The 24,505-nt window shown below is 41.2% G+C and overlaps 1 protein-coding gene across 2 annotated transcripts in view; it reads left to right on the plus strand.

Moving 5' to 3' along the window:
- gpr158 (G protein-coupled receptor 158) overlaps positions 1-24,505 on the plus strand; it is a 134,433-nt gene that overhangs the window by 15,241 nt on the left and 94,687 nt on the right. For both annotated transcript variants that reach the window (XM_062958234.1, XM_003222060.4), the window contains exon 2: positions 6,986-7,091. In XM_062958234.1, coding sequence (XP_062814304.1) covers positions 6,986-7,091 — 106 coding nt within the window. The remainder of the gene's footprint in view (positions 1-6,985; positions 7,092-24,505) is intronic.

Genomic DNA, 24,505 nt, shown 5'->3' on the forward strand with positions numbered 1-24,505 from the left:
CATTCAAAATATTACAGTTATGCTGCTTTGTGTTAGCAGTGTAAAACAATGCCAAAAGATGGAATATTTATAGGCATCAGGGAATTCTCTTTCAGGAGGGGAAAATGTGTTACATGATTGTCAGGCTGTTCTACAGTTACCACTGTTTATTTTATTAACTGATCACGGAGGCTTGAATTCTGCTAAGCAGCCCTGTCAGACTGGATGTACATCAGCCTCCTCCAAAGATGCTGACAAAAGAAATTTTACTTATCATGTGGTTAATGTTCTATGTCTTCATCAGGACAGTTGCAGCTAATAGAGCTCCTCGGTTTGCTTAGTTTAGATAATAGGCTATTTGTGTTGTTGTTTTTTTTTTAAATCCATCTTACTCACCAAGCTTCAGAAGTCTACTGAAATGTATTTAAATATATTTCCCCTCTTCTTTCTCAAAAGCATAAAATTTATTTATTTATTTTATTTGCAGTATTCATATTCCGCCCTTCTCACCCCGAAGGGGACTCAGGGTGGATCACATTGTACACATATAAGGTAAACATTCAATGCTATATAACATAGAACAGAGAGAGAGACAGACGCAGAGGCAATTTAAACCTTCTCCAGCTTCCAGCTTCTTGGGGGTATGCTTGATTCCGGCCACAGGGGGAGCAGCTGCTTCAACTTCCACTGTGACGGCACTTCCTCATTCCAACAACAGCTGGGTGATTTTTATGGTGTCGTAAATTAGCCTCCCCACATATAAGTGGTACCTAAATTTCCTACTTGATAGGTGCAAGTATCTTTAGGGTTGCTTAGGTCAGCAACAAGCAGGGGCTATATTTTATTTTTAATTGTTGGGTGCTCACCCCAACACGGGCTGGCCTCGAACTCATTACCTCTTGGTTAGAGTGATTTATTGCAGCTGGCTGCTAACCAGCCTGTGCCACAGCCTGGCCCCTATAAAATAAGAAAACTGTTAGTAAAATCCAAATACAAATGAATTCCACATCTGTTGTTAAATTCCATCTGCCATGGAAAAGTTTCTCTTTCAACCCAGACTAGATCTACACTGCCATGTAATCCAGTTCAAAGCAGATAATCTGGATTCAGAAACTGGATTATATGGAAGACGGGGCCCCAGTTAGTTGTATCTCTCCACTCTAAAATATTTTGCTGCTCCAAATAAGAGCTTGGAAAAGGTATTTTTTTAGACAACATCTCCCAAAATCCCCAGGAAGGATCTCCGGTGTGCTGGGAGCTATAGTCCAAAGAAGTAATTTTTCAGGCACAAAACCTCTGCTCAAAACATATCATTCCTGGTCATATTTCAGTGGTGGGTAGGTCTCAAGGCAGAAAGGTTGGGACAAAAATAACCATAATTTAAGCATGAAAATTTAAATGCCACTAACTAAGACCTGGATGGGGCACCATCAATGGATAGCAAGTTCCTTAGGCTATGTTTCAGAGGATGGACCTGTAAGTTTTCATTGCTTTAGAGGAGGAGGTGGATACCATTTTGCACCTTTGAGCTCTGGGAGCTCAAAAGTGCGAGATGGCTGTGGAGACTTACCCCCAGGAGTACCCAGTAGTCAATCCCCACAGCCCCAACACCCCATTGGACCTGGGACTTTAAGGAAGGCCCGGATCTAAGGGGGTATCAAATTAATTCAGAGAAAAGCAGAGTTTACCTGCTTTCTCCCAAGTTAATTTGCTTTTACCAGAGGTGTCGTTTGGACGCCTTCGGTAAAAGGCTGATAGGCCCTGCATTTTGGGGCCTGCCAGGAAGGGTCCTTAGAAAGCCAGAGTAGTATAGTTGTTTGAGTGCACTACGCCTCTTGGAGTGCATCTACACTGTAAAATTAATGCAGTTTGACACCACTTTAACTACCATGGCTCAAGGCTATGGAATCCTGGGAGTTGTATTTTGGTGAGGCAAGAGCCCTCTTTGGCAGAGGAGGCTCAAAACCTTTTAAAACAACAATTCCAATGCTTCTATAGCATTGAACAGTGATAGTTAAAGTGATGTCACACTGCATTGATTCTCCAGTGTAGATGGGTTTGAATCTTGTTATATATATTTTTAATGAATTTCTGGTGCTTTCTTTATTAAAAGGAAAGTGTTCTTGCTGATTTCTTTTTATCCTTCTGACTTTTGATCTGTGAGCCACCCAAAAGAATGTTGTGAATGCTTTGTGGGTAAATCCAACCTAACAGTCACATCCAATAAATCATTCAAGCAGCCCGAATGACAGCTTGGACTTCAGACATGAACAAATATTTCCATGCTGTGAATAACTTCACTTTCTTCAAACCACACAGCTGTTAAAGTTGAAACATGCCCTCCAACATCTCACAAGATGACAGCTGGGACACGTGTAGCCAAATAAAATCATGATGTGGTCAATCAAGGTGGCAGAAGTTACAGTATTAATGAGGAAGAGCACAAGCTAGGAGATGCTGCACCAGTTTGTTTTTGTCTGGGCTTACCGGAAAGGGCAAGATCCTGCTTTCTTCTTTTCTGTTCCCCCCTGCCTGAACAAACCACAAGTTCCATGATTCCATAGCCATGAGCCATGGCAGTTAAAATGATGTCAAACTGTGTCAGTTCTACAGTGCAGATGTACACTAAGATTTTATAATGGCATCAATTGCCTACATACACACACAAACACACATACACAAACTCACTTTCGCACAGACAGAGCCGATTAAAAAGGAAACTAAGTGTTTTCCAGTTTGTCCTTGATCTCAGAAGGATCCACTCTCCTGCCCTCCCTGTGATGCAAACTCATCCAGGGGCAGAGGAGAGAAAAAGTAAAATCCTGCCTTTCTCAATATGGGGGTTTGTGATGGGGCTTCAGAGAGGTCACCAAAGACCATCAGAAAAGAGTATTTCTGATGGCCTTAAGTGACCCCTTTGGCAGAGAAGGCTGAAGATCTCTCCGCCTGTCCTTTGGCCCAATTCTATCATTGGTGGGGTTCATGCGGCTCTTTGATTGTAGGTGAACTGTAAATCCCAGCAATTACAACTCCCAAATGTCAAAGTCTATTTTCTCCAAACTCCACCAGTTCATATTTGGGCATTTTGAGTATTTATGCCAAGTTTGGTCCAGATCCATAATTGTTTGAGTCCACAGTGCTCTTTCGATGTAGGTGAACTACAATTCCCAAACTCAAGGTCAATGCCCACCAAACCCTTCCAGTATTTTCTGTTGGTCATGGGAGTTCTGTGTGCCAAGTTTGGTTTAATTGCATCGCTTGTGGATTTCAGAATGCTCTTTGATTGTAGGTGAACTGTAAATCCCAGCAACTACAATTCCCAAATAGCAAAATCAACCACTCCCACCCCACCAGTATTCAAATTTGGGCGTACTGGGTATTTGTGCCAAATTTGGCTCAGTAAATGAAAATACATCCTGCATATCAGATATTTACATTACAATTCATAACAGTAGCAAAATTACAGTTATGAAGTAGCAACGAAAATAATTTTATAATTGGGGGTCACCACAACATGAGGAACTGTCTTAAGGGGTCGCGGCATTAGGCTAAAGCAAACTGTGACAGTCTCAAGTCTCTTCTCACACATTAATAACTTTCCCCATCTTGATCATGCTTTGATGTTTTTGGTCATATGGAGTCCTAGTTTTCCTCTGTGAAATGTTGGAGGGTATGAATTAAGCTAGAATGTTTTACTCTCCCAAGTCTTTTTAGTATGGTGTAAATATGGTCTTATTACAATTCTTTTACTTTTTTTGAAATGAGTTACAAGACAATTTTTCATGTTTTAACAAGAGTACTATACATATTTACTATGAAGAAAGTCCACTTGCATTCAAATCAAGAAGTGTATGTTGGATTGTAGCCCCATTGACTTCCATTGGTATTTGCTTTGTTCTTCTAAGGTGGGCTTTGAGCACAGAATTATAGAATTGGAAGACACCACAAGGGCCATTCACTCTGAATCCCTGCCACAATCCTGTCATTCATGTTTGTATTTTTATGCTTCAATTTGTTAATACTTTGTTTTTTGTGTTCTTTAGAAGCTAGCATTTGAGGAAGATGCCAACAAATATAACAGAGAAATACATTTTCATTTTAATACACACATTATTTTGTAATTCTTGGGTGAATACCATGCGTGATTGGGGATTTTCTAGATCTTCAGACATGCCTCTCCTGGGAATCTGCAACATGAGCAATATTTAGCAATCTGTTTTGCCCAGCTGTTACTGTTGGTATATGCTATTATAAAGGGAGAGAGAGAAGACAGATGCAGGTCACACAAGCCGAAATAGGGTCATGCTGAAATGGCTGTAATACAGGCAATAGTACATGTAAATAGTAAATATAGCACAGTGTCTTTTCACTCCAATGGAGAAGCCTGGTGTAGAATCTCACAATTTCAATACGTAGGGTAATAGTCTGCCAGTCATTGCATCAATTTACTTTGTGTTCATTTCAACAGAGTCCTCTGTAAGCAAATTTTCATTTTATTTTAAACTCTTCTAGGCCACCTCTCTCACAGGCTTGAAGTAGCCTTTAAAAGTTGATTAAATTAAATGTACTTGGAGATGATGAAAGAGGGCTTAATTCTTCCATTTATTATCAAATTTATATTCTAAGAAATTTTATTCCAATAAAACCTGTGCAGCATATGGGACTCTGCGCTTCACTTTCCTTCAACAATCCTTTGAGGCCAGACTGAGAGACAGAAGTGAATAAGAGAAAGAAAAAGAGGAGACAATGGTCACTCAGTGAATTTCATGACTCTCTTCTAACCGGCACATTAAGGGCCCATCCAGACAGACCCTAAACGCAGGAACTTTCTCGGTTTTACTGGAGGCATCATTTAGATGCCTCTGGTAATAGTGAATTAAGGTGGAGTAAACCAAGGTTTCCCTGGTTTATTTCATATTAATTAAACACCTCATTAAATCTGGATTTTTATTAAAGTTCCAGGTCTAATGAAGTGCTGGGTTTGTGGGGACTGACTCCCAGGATGCATCACACATTTCCCAGGGGTCAATCTCCACAGCCATTCCCCATTTTTGGACTCCTGGAAACTGAAGGTGCAGAAGGGCACCCACCACTTCCCCCAGACCCTGATTTACCCCCTAAAAAACTGAAAAGGTCTTTGGCCCCCATGGATCCTCTTCTTGCATCATCCTGGCATAAGAAAATGACACCTGAGGAGATGTTAGGGGTGAGGAGGAAAATCCCTCTGTGCTCCCATCTCCTCGGGTGTCTTTTTCTAGTGCTAGGAGAGCATGAGGAGAGGCTCCATGGGGACCAGAGACCTTTTCAATAAGTTTTAGGATGTAAATCGGGGGCTTCAAGGTGGCTTCATGCTATCCCAATTTTAATCAGGATAGCATGTAGCCACCCTATGAAAGAAATACCAGGGTTACGGGAGGAGGTGAGGACTAGAACCGATTTCAGCATGTGTTTTAGTCATGTCTGGAAGCACCCTAAAATAGGACCAACAAGACTTTAGACAAAGTAGAAAAGCCTCTCCTCTAGAAGTCAACAAAAAGAGAAGAGTATGCATTTCCTGGGTATTTTCGAGGTTAACCACAACCTTGGACCAGTGGACATAAGCAACCTACCTTCTAACTGCTATAGCTCTCACATTGTATGAAGTGGGGTGTGTTTAAATGGTCCAAGTCAGCACAACCTTCCAGATCTTCTGTACATTCAGTTACTATTGTCTTTGGCCATGCTGGCTGGAGCTGATGGGCGTTGCACTCTGCAGGGTGAGTACTAGGTTGAAGAAGGCCCACATACCAAAGGCTGTGATAGTTTCTAAGATATATATATGAAACCAGAGACAGAAAGATTTCAAAGGCATCCTCTGCTGACCCTGGAAGCATATGAGCACCATTACATAAAGCTGCCAAGTACAGATGACACAATTTGTCCATCTAAGTCAATCTGTTGATTCTAAGAGGCCATAGTGCTCTTGGAGGTCAGCAGAGGTCTCTGTCCTCAGCTCTTACGTGATCCATTGAATCCGGGTCAAATGTGCCTTCAAAAAATGTGCTGCACCATTATGGGGAGAGATCTTGGCTCTGCCACTCAAGTACATTATCTCCACTTTGAAGAAGTTGACAGACCATAGGCTGTATATCTTCACATCATTCTAAATCTGTAAGTAAAGTATATAAGAGTTTGACAGCCAAATCATCTGAGTTGGTGAGATAGGAAGCTGTCTTTTACCAAGTCAGACCATTGTTGGTTCATCAAACTGAATATTGTTTGCAGTGGCAGGCCAAGACGGTACAACTTGCCCATTTTCATCCAATAGATTTCCATGGCTGAGTGGGGATTTGAACACTGTTCTCCCAGAGTCCTAGACTGGCACTCAAACCAGTTGACCAAATTGGCTCACAAGCACAACGGTTCTAAAACTAGTCCTTCAAAAGTAACTATTCTAATTTCTGGTCAGTTGCATAAACCATGAGCAACATCTCATAGAATAATATGGCATGTGAAAACTGCTTGAAACAGTCTGTTCTGTAACATGGTTTGGTCCTACCAATACTAAACCGAAATGAATATTTCTGCTCTAGCAAAACAACACATGATCTCAAGATGACTCAGGAAATTCTCAGAGTCAATAAGAAGCTTATCCTGCTGGAGAAAATGAAGAGACTAAAAGGACAAATGGCATCTCTTTGACTGGGCTAGTGTCTGTAGATGGTGGGCGTAAAGAAGCTCTTGAGAATTATACAAAGCTTTAAAATACCAATTGTAACAATTCATTAATCCAGACCAGCCAGGTAAAACATATCCTTTCTGTTCTTGGCACTCATAACAAGACCAGTTTTGGCACTGATAACCAGAACAATTTAATGAGATCTTTCTCTGATCATACTGTCTTATAAATGCAGTTGAGACTGAGCTCTGGGTTGTTATTTTTCTTCCTAAAATTTGCCAAAGAAAGAAAAATTATCTTGATATCTGTAGGCAGATTAATGCCATTTTCCTCTTTTACTTCTTCTAGGGGTGTCGTAAAAGTGGACATAAACCTGCAGAAAGTGGACATTGACCAATGTTCTAATGAAGGCTGGTTTTCAGGAACTCACACATGCCATTTAAATAGCACCGAGGTAAGAAAAAAGAGGGAGAGCATTTTAAAAGGGGATAATCCTGTTCAGCATTTCACCGTGTTATGCTTTCGTTATGTTTTACACTGTATGTACTAGGTCTCATCCACATTTCCCTGCCTCCTAAATGGGAAAGAGGCTCCAGCACAGCATGGAGTCTATGAAATTCTGGTTGGCATTGAACACTGCAGCAAAATAAGATTATGGTTGGTAATTGCTAGTACACAATCCAGCTGTAGAAATCTTTCAACCTAAATAGAGTTAAAGGTTCCGGGAATAATAATAATAATAATAATAATAATAATAATAATAATAAAAAAAAAACTTTATTCATACCCCGCCACCATCTCCCCAACGGGGACTCGGGGCGGCTAACATGGGGCCATGCCCAGAGCAATACAATATAACAAAATATAAAACAACATAACATAGCACCATTAAAAATACAATAAATGCATCAACATCAAGAAATAAAAAAAAACAGTAAAACAAGGGCAGGCCACGTGAACACAAAGATAAAACCTGGGGTGAGAGGGACATAGGGGTACTCCACTGCGGGCAGGGACATATGGAAGTGGGGTAATCTAGAGGATAGATGTTCGGGGTGGGAGTAACACAGAAATAACAGAAGTTACTCACCAAAGGCACAGCGGAAGAGCCATGTTTTCAAGTCTTTCCTAAAAGCTAACAGCGTGGGAGCTTGCCTAATTTCAGTAGGTAGTGAGTTCCACAATCGGGGGGCCACAGCAGAAAAGGCCCTCTCCCTTGTACTCACAAGGCGGGCCTGGGATAAAGACAGTGGTGCTAAAAGGGCCTCCCCGGATGATCGTAAAGATCGGGCAGGTTTATGAAAGGAAATACGGTCACGGAGGTAGGTGGGTCCCAAACCGTTTAGGGCTTTATAGATGATAGTCTGCACCTTGAATTGGGACCGGAAAATGAATGGCAGCCAGTGGAGCTCCTTAAACAGGGGAGTGGATCTCTCCCTGTAACTCGCCCCCGTTATTAATCTGGCTGCCGAGCGTTGGACCAATTGTAATTTCCGGGCCGCCTTCAAGGGAAGCCCCACGTAGAGCGCATTACAGTAGTCCAGTCTAGAGGTAACTAAGGCATGGACCACCGTGGTCAAATCAGACTTCACGAGGTATGGTCGCAGTTGGCGCACAAGTTTGAGTTGTGCGAAAGCCCTCCCGGCCACCGCCGACACCTGTGCTTCAAGTGTCAACGCTGAATCCAGGAGGACGCCCAAACTGCGGACCTGTGGTTTCAGGGGGAGTGCAACCCCGTCCAGCACAGGTTGCCACCCAATACCCCGATCCAACGCACGATTGACCAGGAGGGCCTCTGTCTTGTCAGGATTGATCCTCAGCTTGTTCCTCCTCATCCAGTCCGCCACAGCGGCCAGGCACTGGTTCAGCACCCGAGGGGCTTCCTTGGAGTCAGGTGGAAAGGAATAGTGGATTTGCGTGTCATCTGCGTAGAGATGGCAACGCCCTCCAAAACTCCGGATGACCTCTCCCAGCGGTTTCATGTAGATGTTAAATAGCATGGGGGATAAAATAGACCCCTGCGGAACCCCACAGGTCAATGGCCAGGGGTCCGAGCAGGTGTCCCCCAGCTTCACCATCTGGGAACGACCCTCCAGGAAGGACTGGAGCCACAGCAGAACCGTGCCCCCGAGCCCCATCCCGGAGAGCCTCCCCAGAAGGATACCATGGTCGATGGTATCGAAAGCCGCTGAGATATCCAGGAGAACCAGCAGGGTCACACTCCCCCTGTCCAGCTCCCTGCGGAGGTCATCCACCAAGGCGACCAAAGCCGTCTCAGTACTGTGCCCAGGCCTGAAGCCAGACTGCGAGCGGTCCAGAAAATCAGTGTCATCGAGGAACTCCTGGAGCTGCGTGGCAACCACCCACTCCAGAACCTTGCCCAAAAATGGGAGGTTGGAGATTGGTCTGTAATTGTCACAAACCGATGGGTCTAGCGAGGTCTTTTTTAGTAATGGTTTTACCACCGCTTGCTTAAAACAGGATGGAAATGACCCTTGACCCAAGGAGGCATTTATTATAGCCACAAACCACTCCAACAACCCATCTTTGGCCAGTTTAACCAGCCAAGAGGGACAAGGATCCAGAGCACAAGTGGTCGCCCTCACAGACCCAAGAATCCCCTCCACGTCATCAGGAAGAACAAGCCGGAAAGAATCCCATAAGATCGAACCGACAGGTGCCTCGGTTACCTCTGCTGAAACCACAGTCAAGCTGTGTTGGAAGTTGTGGTACCCTTCCGTAAACATGCATCAATATATATATATATTTATGTATAGCCATAAAAGTGGTCTTTTATGTCCACAGTTTTGCTAAACATACAATGGAATGGAAACAAAGACAAAAAATGAAAGTCTTGAAATCAAGGGCATTGCAACACCATGCTGTTCTATTATCATAGTGAGCTGTTTGTTCCAATTTTGCCTGAACATCATTGTGTTGTAGGGTCATTGAAAATAATCTGTTAATGCCCTCTTTTCCTGCATCAATTCAGTAAACCACTTTGGGTGTTGATGTCTCATAATATATTCTGGCATGAACAATACATTATTGGGCACAGTGTTGGTGTGACAGGTCCTCTCATCCTCAAGGATTCCCAGGGAAATCTCTGGCAGAGAAGTCCCAGACTACTCTTGGTTTTCACATGGTTCAGATGACTTTTCTAGTATGCTTAAACCTCTCTTAGCCCTCTTTCTTGATTTCTGTTTTTGTTTGGTTGTTTACTGTTGTATTGTCTTAATATTATAGCACATCCTACTGTTATAGTACATCTTATTGTTATAGTGGTATTATGGTACAATTAAAAATGAGATGAACCAATCATGAAGCGAGTGGTGGGGTACAAGAGTTAGTAATGACACCATTTATGGAAATTAAAAAGTCATGCAAAAAGTCTTAAAGGGCAGAGGGTGTGATAGAGAGCATCAGCTATCCTCATGAGATTGGCTAGAATGAATTTCAAAGGGAATAATATCACAGAAAGGACCCCAAGTGGACCCTAAATCCCCACCCCCAAACCAGGATCTCATTTATTTTTTAACAGTATCTTGGTTTTCCACTGGAATGAAGATTATTACTATATTTTAAAAAGTCTTCCAAATTTAATATTCATAACCAACACTTATTTTATAAGCTGCCAACAGAGTTATTAGCTCTTCATGGCAATTTGAAAAGAAAAAAACATGGCCACTTATTTCCTTTCATCATGTATCTTATGGTACTGTCACCATGAATAATTGCGCCATATATCAGTACATTTTACAAGCTGGTCAAGAAAATAAAGCATAAGTAAATCAGGGCTGGCAGAAGACATTTTGCTGCCTGAAGTGAAGATTATAATGAAACTTCCAGTCTGTTAATAAAGGGCAGCTAGACGAGAAGTGGAAATGTAGACTCTTCCAAACTACACAATTACAGAACTATGACTTATAGAGAAAGAAGAGACCACAATAGCCATCCAGTCCAAATATGCAAAGAAGTACCTAAAGACAGGAAAGTGTATCTCACAGCCTGGAAACATTATTGCTAAATCTAGCACAAAAGTAATTTGCTGTTTTTTAAAATATGAGTAATGAATAATGGCACTCTTGTTAGCAAGTTGTTTCTTTTTCTTTCAAAAAATAACACCTTAAATTTTTTTAAAGGGCTCAAATACCCAGACTTTCTTGACTGCCTCCACAGACAATGTTTTGAAGAAGCAACTGAGCAATTCTCATTAAACCAAACATTTCAATGATATGAGTCAGCATTATCTTTCAAAGTAACATTGTTGCCTCATTACTTTAAAAGTTAAGCATTTATTCCAAGCTCTGATGCTTCTCATTATTTTGTACTTGTGTAATGGGGAGCTTGTCTAATGGGGAAGTATACAAAGGCTCAAAATGAGTCTGGTTAAGGTGGGGAAGAAAGATGAGGTTTTACTTTTTTCTTCCAAATCCTTAAAAAAACCCAATTTTTGTTGTGTGCCTTTAAGTTGTTTCAGGCTTATCATGAATCAACTCTATCACAAGGTTTACTTGGGAAGTTTGGTTCAGAGAGGGCCACAAAATCCAGGGCTGGTCCATAGGTGGATGCACAACAGCAACCACATCTTCTGGAATCTCTCAGGTATCTTCCAGAGGTTCTGGAGAATGGTGGTGTTGTATTGCCATCTAATGAGACATAGATGGATGTTCCTTAATTCATCTTCAGTCTCCACCGTCTGGTAAATTCCTGGTTTTTTGGAGTGAGGAGCAATTATGAGAGCAACCATGATGTAGTCATTTGAGCATTGGTCTACGACTCTGGAGACCTGGGTTTAATTTCTTGCCCAGCCATGCACAAGTTATACACTCTCAACCTTTATTATGGCCCACAGGGTGCCATAAGTTGGAAACAAATTTGAAGCACACAGCAACCAAAAATCACAAAAAAAGGAAGGGGAAAACAAAGCAAGGGACAGCTCTCTCTGGATGGAACTCCCATCTCCTGAGGTAGGTATGAAGCTAACTTGTAACCCTCATACATTCACTATCAAATTATTCAGAATGATGTGTTTGAGAAACAGTTGATGGGGGAAAGGCACCCAAGAACTCAGAGGATAGCACACTTTTTTCTCATATCAGAATACATTCCAGGGTTACAAGACCTCCTTACTAAATGACATGTTCCCTCGTTGTCCTTAAATCCATGTGTCTTAACAAAGAATCCAATGTATCTGCAAGATTAACTAACCATTAACTGACCTACACACAAAAACACCAACACCATTGTCAGACAATTCCCTTGCTTTTTCCTATTTCAAACTGTCTTGCTCCAGAGGGCCTTGTAGTTGTGAAATCCACAACATTGGCTCTGACCGGTCCCATTGTATAAGTGAATTTACCATCTAAATCTCTTTCCATGCTACCATTAAACACTCTTGCATTTAATCTAGCTACTAACTGTGTAGTTGCAATCCAGCCCTGCTCGCTTTGCTGCCCTTTGAATTATGAGTAGCTATTCTTTGATCATGGTCCAACACTACTTGACCCAAGTTAATTAAAGATGATATCTTGCTTCCAGTACCAATCCGAGAATTAAAATCATCCATAAGGACTAACTCTGCCTTTGGGTGCTTATTTTGCAAATTTAGAATATAAAACTTCCAATTGCTTCCAGCGGTAAGGATATGAGAAGAGGTATTCTGTGAAGGAAGGAGCATAAATACTGGCCAATATTAACAGCTATATCTCCACTTCCGCTAATAAGGCCATAGCTCAGCTAACTAGAAAGCCCAAATATGTTGTAGATTTAATTCAGTGTAGGTGGTGAAACTATTCTAAGCATACTTTGTTATCTTTTCCTCATCTTATAACCATTCCAACAATAAACAACAGCTCCACTTTCTCCTGTCTTGGTAGACCATAAGTAGTTGTGAGTAAATAATCCAGTTGAGTCAGCCGTAGTACTATAAAACTGATAGGAGCTTCACATAGCAATAGCTACTTTGCACAATTGCAACTGTATATCTGCTTTTCACAATAACAAAAACGTCTTCTGCTATGGCTCCATTTGGCAGATTCTGGAATCTGTAATTCGTTCTGGTACTTAAGCTGACTCTACACTGAAGAATTAATGTGGTTTTAACACCACTTTAACTGTCATGGCTCAATGCTGGAAGCTGTAGTTTGGTGAGGCAACAGCACTCTGGCAGAGAAGGTGAAAGACTTTGTAAAACTACAATTTCATAGAACTGAGCCATGGCAGTTAAAGTGGTGTCAATTTTACAGGATAGATGTATCTCTTAGATTTTAACCATGGTGAGCTCTAGTGTCAAAGAATTCTAAGTAGTTCATGAAAATATAAATCCTGGGATTCCACTGAAGAGAATCAGAGCAGTTAACATGGTATCAACATGTTATAAGTGCAGATACACCCTTAAGAGAAGCCAACATATCTCAAGCGACAAAAGTATTCCTCTGAAGACTCCAGTCAAGATCAAAGGAAAGCAAAGCAATCCAAGCAAAAACCTTTTACTTGTGAAAGGTCTGAATGCTATAAATAGCTGTAATTGCCTCCTGCATACAGCCTGAGTAACAGCAAGCATTAGAAACACAGTTAATTATAGTACGAAGAAATCAAGCCTTACAGATTTTCTTTGTGAAAATCCATCAATTTAGACTCAAGTGCTACAGAGCCAGTGTGATGAAGCAGTTTGAATGCTGGACAATGACCCTGGAGACCAGGGCTTAAATCCCCACTCAGGCCCCATCTACACTGCCATATCATGCAGTTTCGGAATGCAGTTTAACTACATCAAACTGGATTATATGAGTCTACACTACCATATAATGCAGTTAAATTGCATTCTGAAATTCTATTACATGGCAGTGTAAATGGAGTCTCAGCCATGGGAACTGAGCAAGTCAAACTTTCCCAGCCTCAGAGGAAGATAAAGAGAAGCCCCCTTTGAACTGAATAAATCTTGCAAGGAAATCCAATGGTAGAGTTAGAAAAAGCAAAATTGGCAAGTTTTTCCATCCCTAGAGAGAAAGCAGGTGTGCATGCTTGAAAATAACAGTAATGCAGTTGGGAAATGAAGACGAGACAGCGAAATTGGGAGTTGTTGGTGAGTTGGTTGAATGCTAAAGGCACATTGGAGGTGTAAACTCTCTGTCTCCAGGGACTGGTTATGTTGGAGTGGTTCTTTGTCTCTTTATATGTTTATAAGAACATCTATCTATTGTGTGCTTTGATAAAGTAGATGATGATGACATGATGATGAGAATTTTCCATATCTAGACTCAACCATTAATCAGAGTGGAGATGGCAGTCAAGAAGCCAGAAGACTAAATCTGAATGGGCAGCTATGAAGGAACTAGACAAGTTAGGAAGGCCCATGCCATAATATTTTCCATCACTAAGTAAAAACTGGACAGTGAAAAAAGTAACAGGAAGAAAACCAGCTCACTTGAGATGTGCTGGAGAAGAGTTCTACAGATACTATGGACTGCTAAACAGGCAACTAATGGGTCCTAGAGCAAATCCCTAGAAGCCAAGATGACTAAACTGAGGCATTATATTGTGGTTGTATCATAAGAAGAGATGACTCACTAGAAAAGATGATAATGCTTAGTAAGGTAGAAGGCCATAGAGAAAGAGGAAGATTGCATTGCTGATGGATAGACTCAATCAGAGATGCCATGGTTTTGAGTCTGAGAGACCTGAGCAGGGCTATTGAGGTTAGGGCGACTTGGAGATCTTTTGTTCATAGGTTTTTTCATAGGTTGAAGTTGTCTCACAGGCGATAAACAACAATAACAACCAGCTCTGCTGCTTACATAGTTTTAAGTGAAATGCAGGCTGCAAAGAAAACCATCAAGATGGCACAAGGTAGATAAACATCTGTAGTAAATTGACAAGGATTTCTTACTCATCCTTTGAAAGAAATAATAGAGAAATACATTTTAAAATCTAAATGAATCTATAAGAATGAAGTGAGACTGTGGTCACTAGAATTGGCTTTTGTATAAAGCAGTGGTTGGCTTAGTTTGGGTGGGGTACTAAATGCAAATTGCTTAGCAAGACCTTTAATTTTAACTATCTAGGAGTTAACGTTTTGCATGTGACTCTGCTTAGTGGATCTCTGGGTTCTATTAAAATCCTAAAGATAAAGGTACTAGCAAAAATAACCTCTCATTGATGTGCAAAATGATGAAGACATAGCAATTATGCAGATAGCTGTAATGTCTGGCCCATCAGTCTCTAGCCAAGGGAATACTTGTGAGGTTATCCATGGAGTTATGTTCTTATAGGGATTTAGTGAAAGAAGCATCTAACTGAATTCAGGCATCTATGCCATGGGTCCTGGAACAGGTGGGAGGAAGAGGCAGGTTAAGCCCATCTAAAACTAGTTGGAAGGTGTGTGTGTGAGAGCTTCCCCTGAAGTGACGAGGAAGATTAGGACCGCTAAGACTACTATGTAGTTGAACCCTCTCAAGTATTTTCAATCAGAAGCATACTAAAGTACTAAATACTAAGAAATATTAAGATAGCAATTGTTCTTGAGGACTCCCAGGAATAGTAAAGGCTGCCTGCACCTCTATGTCTTACCTAGCACCGAACATATGGATGGCACTTCTACCTACGAGTAGACAAAATGAGCAACCACCTACCTGCTGAGTTAAGATCCTTGCCTTACCTAAATATAGTTGCAGTGTCCCTGTTGATCAAATTAAATAAATACTCTACAGAAAACATGCATTTTCTGTATGTATACACACGGTGGTTTTTATACAGTGCAAGATTTCATGAAGAACCTCATAACTGCTTCTATTCCAAAGAGTACCCAAACTTCAAAAAATCCCGACTCAACTACTACAGCCAGCCCTCTATATTCACTGGAGGTAGCGACATAGAACCTCCATGAAAGTGAAAAAGTGCAGATAAAAATGCATTTTTTTTACTTGATAGAACACCTTTCAAGAATTTCTAGTTCTAGCCTTCAACAACAAAATTTCTAGTCTCTACAGCATGACTCTATGGGCAACTTCCACTGGAGTCTGACTTTAGAATCACAATGAGGGACCTAGATTTCTAGAGAGGGGTTCTCTTGGGTAAAATCATAACTTTCTTGAGGTAGTTGATTATATAATTTTTTACTGAAAGACCTAGCAGTTCCAAGAGCATGAATAATCATATCCACAAAAGCTTGCAAATGTTGAGGGCTGACAGTAGCAGTACTTTCTATCTCTCTCCTAGTAATAAATGATAAAAATTTGCCCCCTGAATGGGTATTTTGATCTATGCTTGCTTTTTTCTGCTGTGTATGGATATATTGTGCTTTTTAACTTTTGCGTGCAGAATAAACTCCAGTGCAACTCTCTCCTGCCTGAGTTGTTTTTAGATCTCAACAGCATGGCCCAAAAAAACATGACAGGATGTAAAAAATCAGGAGATCATGAATGATGCATAAGGATGTCTGCAGCTCCTGAGCTTTTCACCCTGAAAACTAGGGCTGAGTTTTATTTGCATTTCCAGGCCAGACTGGCTGGTCAGTTGTTTCTCTCCATCATCATCATCATCATCATCATCATCATCATCATCATCATCATCATCATCATCATCATCATGTTGTTTCACATGACAAAGCTAGGATTTTGTCAGTTTGTAACTGCAAGAAGGGGGAGTCAGAGATCAAATTGGCTTCTATTAGGGATAAATTAGAAATTGCAAAATCATAACATCAAAAGATTTTTGGATTAGAGGTAGACGGGAGAACTGCTTATGGTTTTGAGTGCTAAAATAATATTAAAAGTTAACATATTTTTCTATTGAGTTTAATAGATTTGTTTGTCTTGTTCTTTCATACCTGTCTCTGGTTCTCTATCAAGCTTGAATCTGTGTTAGTCCACACATACCAATACTAAAGAACCCCCAGAACAACAAAGCCACAAGTCCACATTTAAGAAGTCATCCTGAGGTCCAACAAAGGAATAACTCAGGGAAAAGGACAGGGTGAGTGGCAGGATTTCAAGGGGATGGAGTTGTGGAGCCAGCCTGTGTAATCCTTTGCTCCACAACAATCCCAGAGCGAGATCAACCTCTCCTCACATTTGTATTTGAATGGGAAGTGGGAAAGATTTCTTCAGTGGAACCATGCCTTCTGATACAAATATGTCCAAGATCTTGATTGGGTTTGGGGCCTCTGTGGCAAAGGAGACAAAAAGCCCTACCATTATTATGATTATGGTTATGATTGTGATTATTATTATTATTATTATTATTATTACTATTATTATTACCCTGCCTTATATCTCCCGAAGGAGATTCAAAGCAGTTTAACATAAAAGCATTAGCATACAATTTAAAATATACAAATATGCAAACATTAAAACAGAATTAAATATAAACAGTATTAAATTCACAGTTAAAATCCATTAAAACATATTCAAAGTTCATCTTTCACCATCATCTGGCATAATGTAGATTGAGTTTCGCATTTATTGGCAATCGCTAATGTGTAGGATGGTTATCTATCTAGTCTACTCTTCTAGGAAAATGAGACCCATGGAACCCCCTCTTATCGGATCATAGTAAGAATCTTAAAAAGAGAAGAAGAATACGAAGAATGTAAATGGACAAATAAAAAATAGAAGAAGGCTGTGTGGCAATTGGCAGGGATGAATTGAACCTAGATCCACTGGATCTCAGTCCTCAACCACACTCCTAGTATGACCTGAGGCTGCTCTATATGAATTCCCCATTGCTTTCAATGGGGGAAATGTATGATTGATGTGTTTGGGAATACAGTACAGCCCTTCAGTGGCAGAGACCAAACCTGATAAATGTCTCTCTCACCATAACAGGGCTTTGGGTAGAGAGGAGTGCTTAAGATTAGAGTATTTTGTATTTAGTGATTCTTCTACTTAGAATGGCAGCCTGGAAGATTTTCAAAGCACCCCATTGCTGTCCTAGAAGCAGACTCTTTGTTGGGAAGTAGTTGTTAACCTAATATTGCACGATCATAGCACATAATGAGCTTCTGTAATGAAAAGTAAGGGTAAGAACCTGTGCAAATAAGGATAATGCCATGAAAAGAAATTGAAAACAGGAGGAATTTGACATTTAATACATTTAATGAGTGGTGGTGCAGCTGGTGTGCTGTTCACGCTTGGGACTGCCTTATGAAAGCCAGATCAAGGGTGTCAAGGGGCTAGGTTTCTATTTGCACTCTGTTTCAGAGCAAAGAGCAAGGCAGGAATAAGTAGGTCATGGTGACTGGAAAATTTTATGCGTTGCCACTCAGGAGAACATACAGCACATTGGAAAGAGAAGGGCAAGTCGCATAAGAGGGATGGGTGAAGATTTCGCATAGAAGGATAGACACAATTATGCAGGCTGTAGACATATAGAAAGAAGGATTATCATTCAGGGATATGAGGGCGATTAGCCAAAGGTTAAACTGGGGTTTGTGTCGTGTTGCTCTTCAAGTGCTGTTGGACTAGAAAGTCCCAGAATTGGCTATGCTGATAATGGCTGGTGGGAATCATTGTCCAAAATGGGGGGTGGGGGATAACTCATAAGTAATCCAACTCTGGATTGAACAGCTATTTTTTCCCTTGCAAACTGTTTAAAACTGGAGTCATCCACTGAAACCGTTGAGGATTAGGTACAAAGCAGAACTGTTGTTTTAAGCTGCACATAATTCCTAGCCTAAGAACCAACTAAGCATGGCTTCATTTACCAAATTTGCAAGTATATGCATAGTATTTCAAAATTTATAGAGCATGAAGATTTCAACACAACCTACATCTATCATTTACTTTTAGAAACTACACAGATTCTTTGGTAATAGTGCGAATGGTGTCAAGTTACCGTTGGCACCTTTGGAGTCCCCAATGGTGCAATGGGTTAAACCCTTTTGCTGGCAGGACTGCTGACCAAAAGGTCGGGAGTTTGAATCCGGGGAGCGGGGTGAGCTCCCATCTGTCAGCTCCAGCTTCCCATGTGGGGACATGAAAGAAGCCTCCCACAGGATGGTAAAACATCTGTGCATCCCCTGGGCAACATCCTTGCAGATGCACAATTCTCTCACACCAGAAGCGACTTGCAGTTTCTCAAGTTGCTCCTGACACACACAAAAACCCTTTGGCACTAAGTTCCGAACTGGGAATACGTAGCCCTCCAAGTGTTAACAAGCATAGCTAAGAATGAAATCTGATGGGATTGTAGTTCCTAATCATATCTCCCCCCCCTCCCAAAAAAAAACACTGCTATATTTAAATATAATCATTAGATTCTGATCACAGAAACTTAATTTTTATCAAGCTCTCTCAAATGAAAGCATTCTCATATATTGTTTGGTAACTGTGAACTTATATGACTTTTGTTGATGTGCCGTTCATTCAGAATGCATGCATAGTCTGATTTTGTGTGAGAGTCATGCCACAAGAATAATGGGACTTGGTTTCCATCCAATAATAAAAGGAATATAACGATCAAGTGAACTGGGTATGAGTAAAAAGTAAAAAGGCACTTGGGTTGACATTTCAGTAATCTGCACTTTTATTAAAAGGTAATTCATTAATCCTGTTGAAACTAGGTAGTTAACAATGTACATATCCTTAAATGGTTGACACAATATTGAAGCAAGAATATAGGAATAGCCAAAGGCTGTGGCATTTTGTTGTGATGGTGACCAGATAATTGCCTGTGTCAAGTCCACCCTCCCACTTCTGGTCTTCAACAATTCATATGTAGGAGCACACTAGATTTTACAGGTAGCTTCGTTTATCTAAACTTGTGAAAAGTAGAGCATGCTAGTCTTGCTCTATATCAATCACCCAGATTAAAAGCAATGATTCTGGAATAGGGAACCTCCTGCATACCTGTAGGCTCTCCACATAGTTCTGAATCCTACATTTCAAAGGTTTGAGTCTGTTTGGAGGACTTCCAGGGGTGCTCATATTACCCAGCATAGTTTTGGGAAAACTTAGTTCCCTTGCCTCCCATTCTAGGCCCCATGTCCATCAATAAAAAGGTCTTTGGATTCATTGTTTTCATGTAAGCAAAGTGTCAATGAATTTTGATAGGACAAGTGTGGTCTTCAATTAACTCACACAAAATGACTGATTAAGAACCTCATTGCAGTGATGAGGTCCAGCGTCGTGATTCATAAACCTCCGTGGTGAATGTGGGTGGCATTGGTGCAATCTCAGTGTCCCAGCCATCAATGACGCTTTCCCATCCCACTCCTCCAAAGCCCCGTTGTTCCTAATGGACATGGGGTGGCTTCTGTGTTGGCTGCAGCAGTCTTCCACCATGCTGCCACCTCAGTTCACCCATGGAGCCCCACCAGAAGTCACCCTACATCGTACGATGGGCGGCGTGGGGCTTCATGGGGGAACTGGGGCAGAAGCATCTTAGAACGCTTCTTCCACCCCATGTGATAAAGCTGTAAGACACATGAATTTATCCACTGCATTTTCAAAACTCAATACATTGCCAGCCATTGTTATACAAGGGCTATCCAGAAAGTAGGTTATGTTTTGGAATTAAAAATGAACAAAGTATAGGAGAAAACGTTTACCATCTGCAGTTGAAAGCCACACCCAAATACCACATCTCATGTAGTCGCCATTAAAATCTAGGCACTTACCATAGCGATGAATGAGCTTTGCAACTCCTTCCCCACTAAATTCTGCCGCTTGCTTCCTCGACCAGCCAGTCACCCCTTCGTGCAGCTGCACAGCATCGCCAAAACACTGCATTGCCAGCCATGCCCCCATTGCTGGAAACAAGTGGTTGAGGAAGCAAGGGGCAGAATTTAGTGGGGAAGGAGTTGCAAAGCTCATTCATCGCTATGGTAAGTGCCTAGATTTGAATGGCGTCTACGTGAGATGTGGTATTTGGATGTGGCTTTCAACTGCATATGGTAAATGTTTTCTCCTATACTTCGTTCATTTTAAATTCCAAAATGTAACCGACTTTCTGGATAGCCCCCGTATCTCATGGTGACAATTTTTAACAGTTTCATCTATCTTTTGTAATGGTGTGAAGATGTAAAAAAGCAATATTGGGATTTTCTTATATTAAACCAGGCCTGGCCAATATGGCAGCAGTAAGGGGCCAAAATTAAACAGGCTCAATCTCTTTGGGCCACAGAAAGTTTTTAGCACCTCACTTTGAGTTTGTGAGAGGAAACCTTTCCCTCAGAGCAAGCAGCCAAGCAAATCAGCCTTAATTTCTCCATCTCCCCTCAGCATGGTGGCGAGTTGCAGTCTTTTTCTGAGGAAAGAAGAAATGCCTGAGTTCTTGACTCCACTGCTTTTCCTTAGCTTTTGTATGAAGATCCCACAACAACTTCGTGGTTTCTCTCTCACAAGTACAGGAAATGGAGGGAGTTGATGAGTTTTCCCACTGGAGAACGAGAAGACAACAGAGGAAACCCAGAAGCAAAGAAAAAGAAAGGGCAGAATAGCCAAGTTTCTCCCTCACCAGCGAATGGTGTGGTGGTTTTGCCACTGGATGAGAAGGAGAAGACATTGTGAAAGGGAAAGGTAGATTGACAGAGGCAAGAACTGAGACCCTCTTCTTTACCGCCTCCTTCTCCCTCTAAAATGGCCAGTCTAATGTTAGGTTTTAACTTAACCTGGAGTACAAGATTCCAACCTCCCCAAATAAAGGTCCGATACCGCTTAACCATTCATCCTCACTCCCCACTACTTCAGCCTGAGTCCAAAAAGCTCCCCAGGCCATGTTTCCAACTGAGACTGGTATTTCCAGCATCTTGACTGAATCTTATTGGTGGTGCTCCCTTTGTTCACAGGTTAGTTTGGTGCATAGAGAAAGGAAACATGTAGAGGTAAAACACTTGGAGAAGGGAACGGCAGGTTCTGGTTGCTACTTTTCTGTAGCACTGCATGTGACCTCCTTCTCTAAGGCTTCAGCTCAGAGTCTCTATGGATTGCATGGCTGCACTTGGCCCCTGGGCCACATGTTGTGCAGGCCTGATTTAGAACATCCTTTGTTATATGTCCCTATGATGATTGTGTGGATGAGAGACCTCCAAGAGATAATAATAATAATAATAATAATAATAATAATAATAATAATAATAATAATAATAATAACAACTTTATTTTTATACCCCGCCCCATCTCCCCGAAGGGACTTGGGGCGGCTTACATGGGGCCTGGCCCGATAAAACAAACAAATAACAGTAACAAAGCAATAAAACAATTATCTCAGTAAAAAACATCAACATCAATAAAAACAATCATTAAAATCATGATATTTACAATCTTGGGACCCTTCCCCACACCCATATAACCCAGAATATCAAGGCAAATCATCCATAATCTTTCCTTGCTACCTTCAGCTTTACCAAGTATTCAGAGACATAGCCTTGTTGGTCTGGATCAGAAAGCAAAGTGAGCCCCAAGCATCTTTGAGGCTGAGGGGGCATCTACACTTTAGAATTAATGCAGTTTAATACCACTTTAATTACCCTGGTTCAATGCTATGGAATCATGGGAGTTTTAGCAAAGAATGCTGATGCCCCAGCAAACTATAACCGCATAGCACTAAACCATGGCAGTTAACATGGTATCAATCTGCATTAAGTCTGAAGAGTAGCTGCATCATGAGAGAAAAAAGTTGGTAACATAAGCTTTCATTGATCCATATATTTCAGTAAGGTAAAGGTTTCCACTTGACATTGAGTCTAGTCGAGTCTGCCTCTGGGGGTGGTGCTCATCTCCATTTCTAAGTTGAAGCGCTGGCATTGTCCATAGACATCTCTTAGGTCATGTGGCTGGCATGACTGCATGGAGCACCATTACCTTCCCGCCAGAGCAGTACCTATTGTTCTACTCACATTTGCATGTTTTTGAACTGCAAGGTTGGCAGAAGCTGGGGCTAACGACGGAAGCTCATCTCTCTCTGCGGATTCGGACCTCTGACCTTTGTCAGCAAGTTCAGCAGCTCAGTGATTTAACCTGCTGCACCATGGCAGCCCCATATATTTCAGTGGCAAGCCCTAATTCCAGTCCTTTCCTGGATGGTGGAGAAGATATAGTTTAATTTTGCAGAGTGTTGTGAATCTGTCCCTTTAAAAACTTCTAATTGTCTCATTGCACCTTTGGGGATTGGATATGATTGTTTGTCTCAGATTACTACTGAAAAATACACAATGAGCTATATTTAGCAAGTGCAATATTATAATGGTGACTCATGAAAGTTTGAGACTTAATTATTTTTGAGATCATGAAAATAGGTGGGAAACAGGTGCTGGCTTTTGTAATGCATTGCATGCCACTTTCTATTATCTTCTAAGCTGAGAAGCAATATTCCACATTAAATATAAAAGCAGTTTAGCCATAGACCCTTCCATAGTGTTTGGGGCACTAACGTTTTCTTTTATGGTTAATTTTCAAGTACATTTTTTAGTAAGACTCTCTCGAAAGGAGTTGCAGAATTCATGTTTCTGATGCCTACGCCATTATGAGTAATAAGATAGCGAAGAAAAATGAGCTCTCTTGGGAAACCTGACAGCTTAAATTAGGCCTCGGGAGCACAATATCCATCTTGAAATGCCAGCTGCCCTTTTAAAACGGAAGTAATAGAAAGGCTAGCCAAATGTGAATTTTTGTTGCAGGTATGTGTGTATGAAAGCGAAATCCTTTTACATTCTCAGCTCAGAGGCATTTGATCTCTCATGGTAATATTAAAATCCTATTTAGCTTCTCCAGAATTCATGACATTAAAAGAAAGGAGGAAAATATGTAGGGGGTGTTTCCTGGGGGATCTTATACAATCATGATATAGGAAGGTAAAATTGCTGTGGCAAGGTCTGGAAGGAGAAGGAGGGGGAGCAAGCAGGGAAAAACAACTGGGATTTCAAGGCGTTATAGTCCAAAAAAGTAACCCTTTCATGCACTTGGAACCAAGGCATGAAGATATCTCATTGTGTTCCTTTTTCATAATGTTGTTCTCTTGGCCCAGAGATAGGTGATTTAGCACAAAAGTATGTATGTATATATGTGTGTGTATATATATATATATATATATATATATATATATATATATATATATACATATATATACACATACACACACACACACACACACACACACATACATACATACACACACACACACACACACACACATACACACACATTAAAGAGAGCCAGCATGATGTGGTGGTTTGAACATTGGATTACGGCTTCTTCTATACTGCCATTATAATGCAGATTATAATGCATTATAATGGCGTAGTGGATGAAAGCCTCGTGACTTGAAGGTTGGGTTGCTGACCTGTAAGCTGCCAGGTTCGAATCCCATCCGGGGAGAACATGGATGAGCTCCCTCTATCACCTCCAGCTCCATGCGGGGACATGAGAGAAGCCTCCCACAATGATGCTAAAAACATCAAAAAACATCTGCGCGTCCCCTGGGCAACGTCCAATTCTCTCACTCCAGAAGCGACTCAAGTTGCTCCTGACACGAATAAAATAAAATAATGCAGATTGAACTATTAAATCTGCATTATATGAGCCTACATTGACCATATAATGCAATGTACGTGGGACTCTGGAGACCAGTTTTTGAATTCCTGCTCAGCCATGGAAACCCACTTGGGTAAGTCACACACTCTTAGGCCCTTTCATATTGCCGCTATATCCTAGGATCTGATCCCAAGGCAGTTCCACACAGGACTTTAACTTGAGTGCAGTTGGGTTTTTAAACCCAATTGGGCCCAGGTTGAAATCCAGACACCTCCCCGATTATCTGTGCTTTTCTGGGTGGGAGGGGGGGTCCATGAGACGGGGGGGGGCATTTCTATATGCCAAGAGAGCTCCGGAGAAGGGGGAATGGCAGCCAAGTAAGTTATTTCCTTTTTTA

Source organism: Anolis carolinensis, chromosome 6, assembly GCF_035594765.1.
Source record: "Anolis carolinensis isolate JA03-04 chromosome 6, rAnoCar3.1.pri, whole genome shotgun sequence".
Classification (NCBI taxonomy): domain Eukaryota; kingdom Metazoa; phylum Chordata; class Lepidosauria; order Squamata; family Dactyloidae; genus Anolis; species Anolis carolinensis.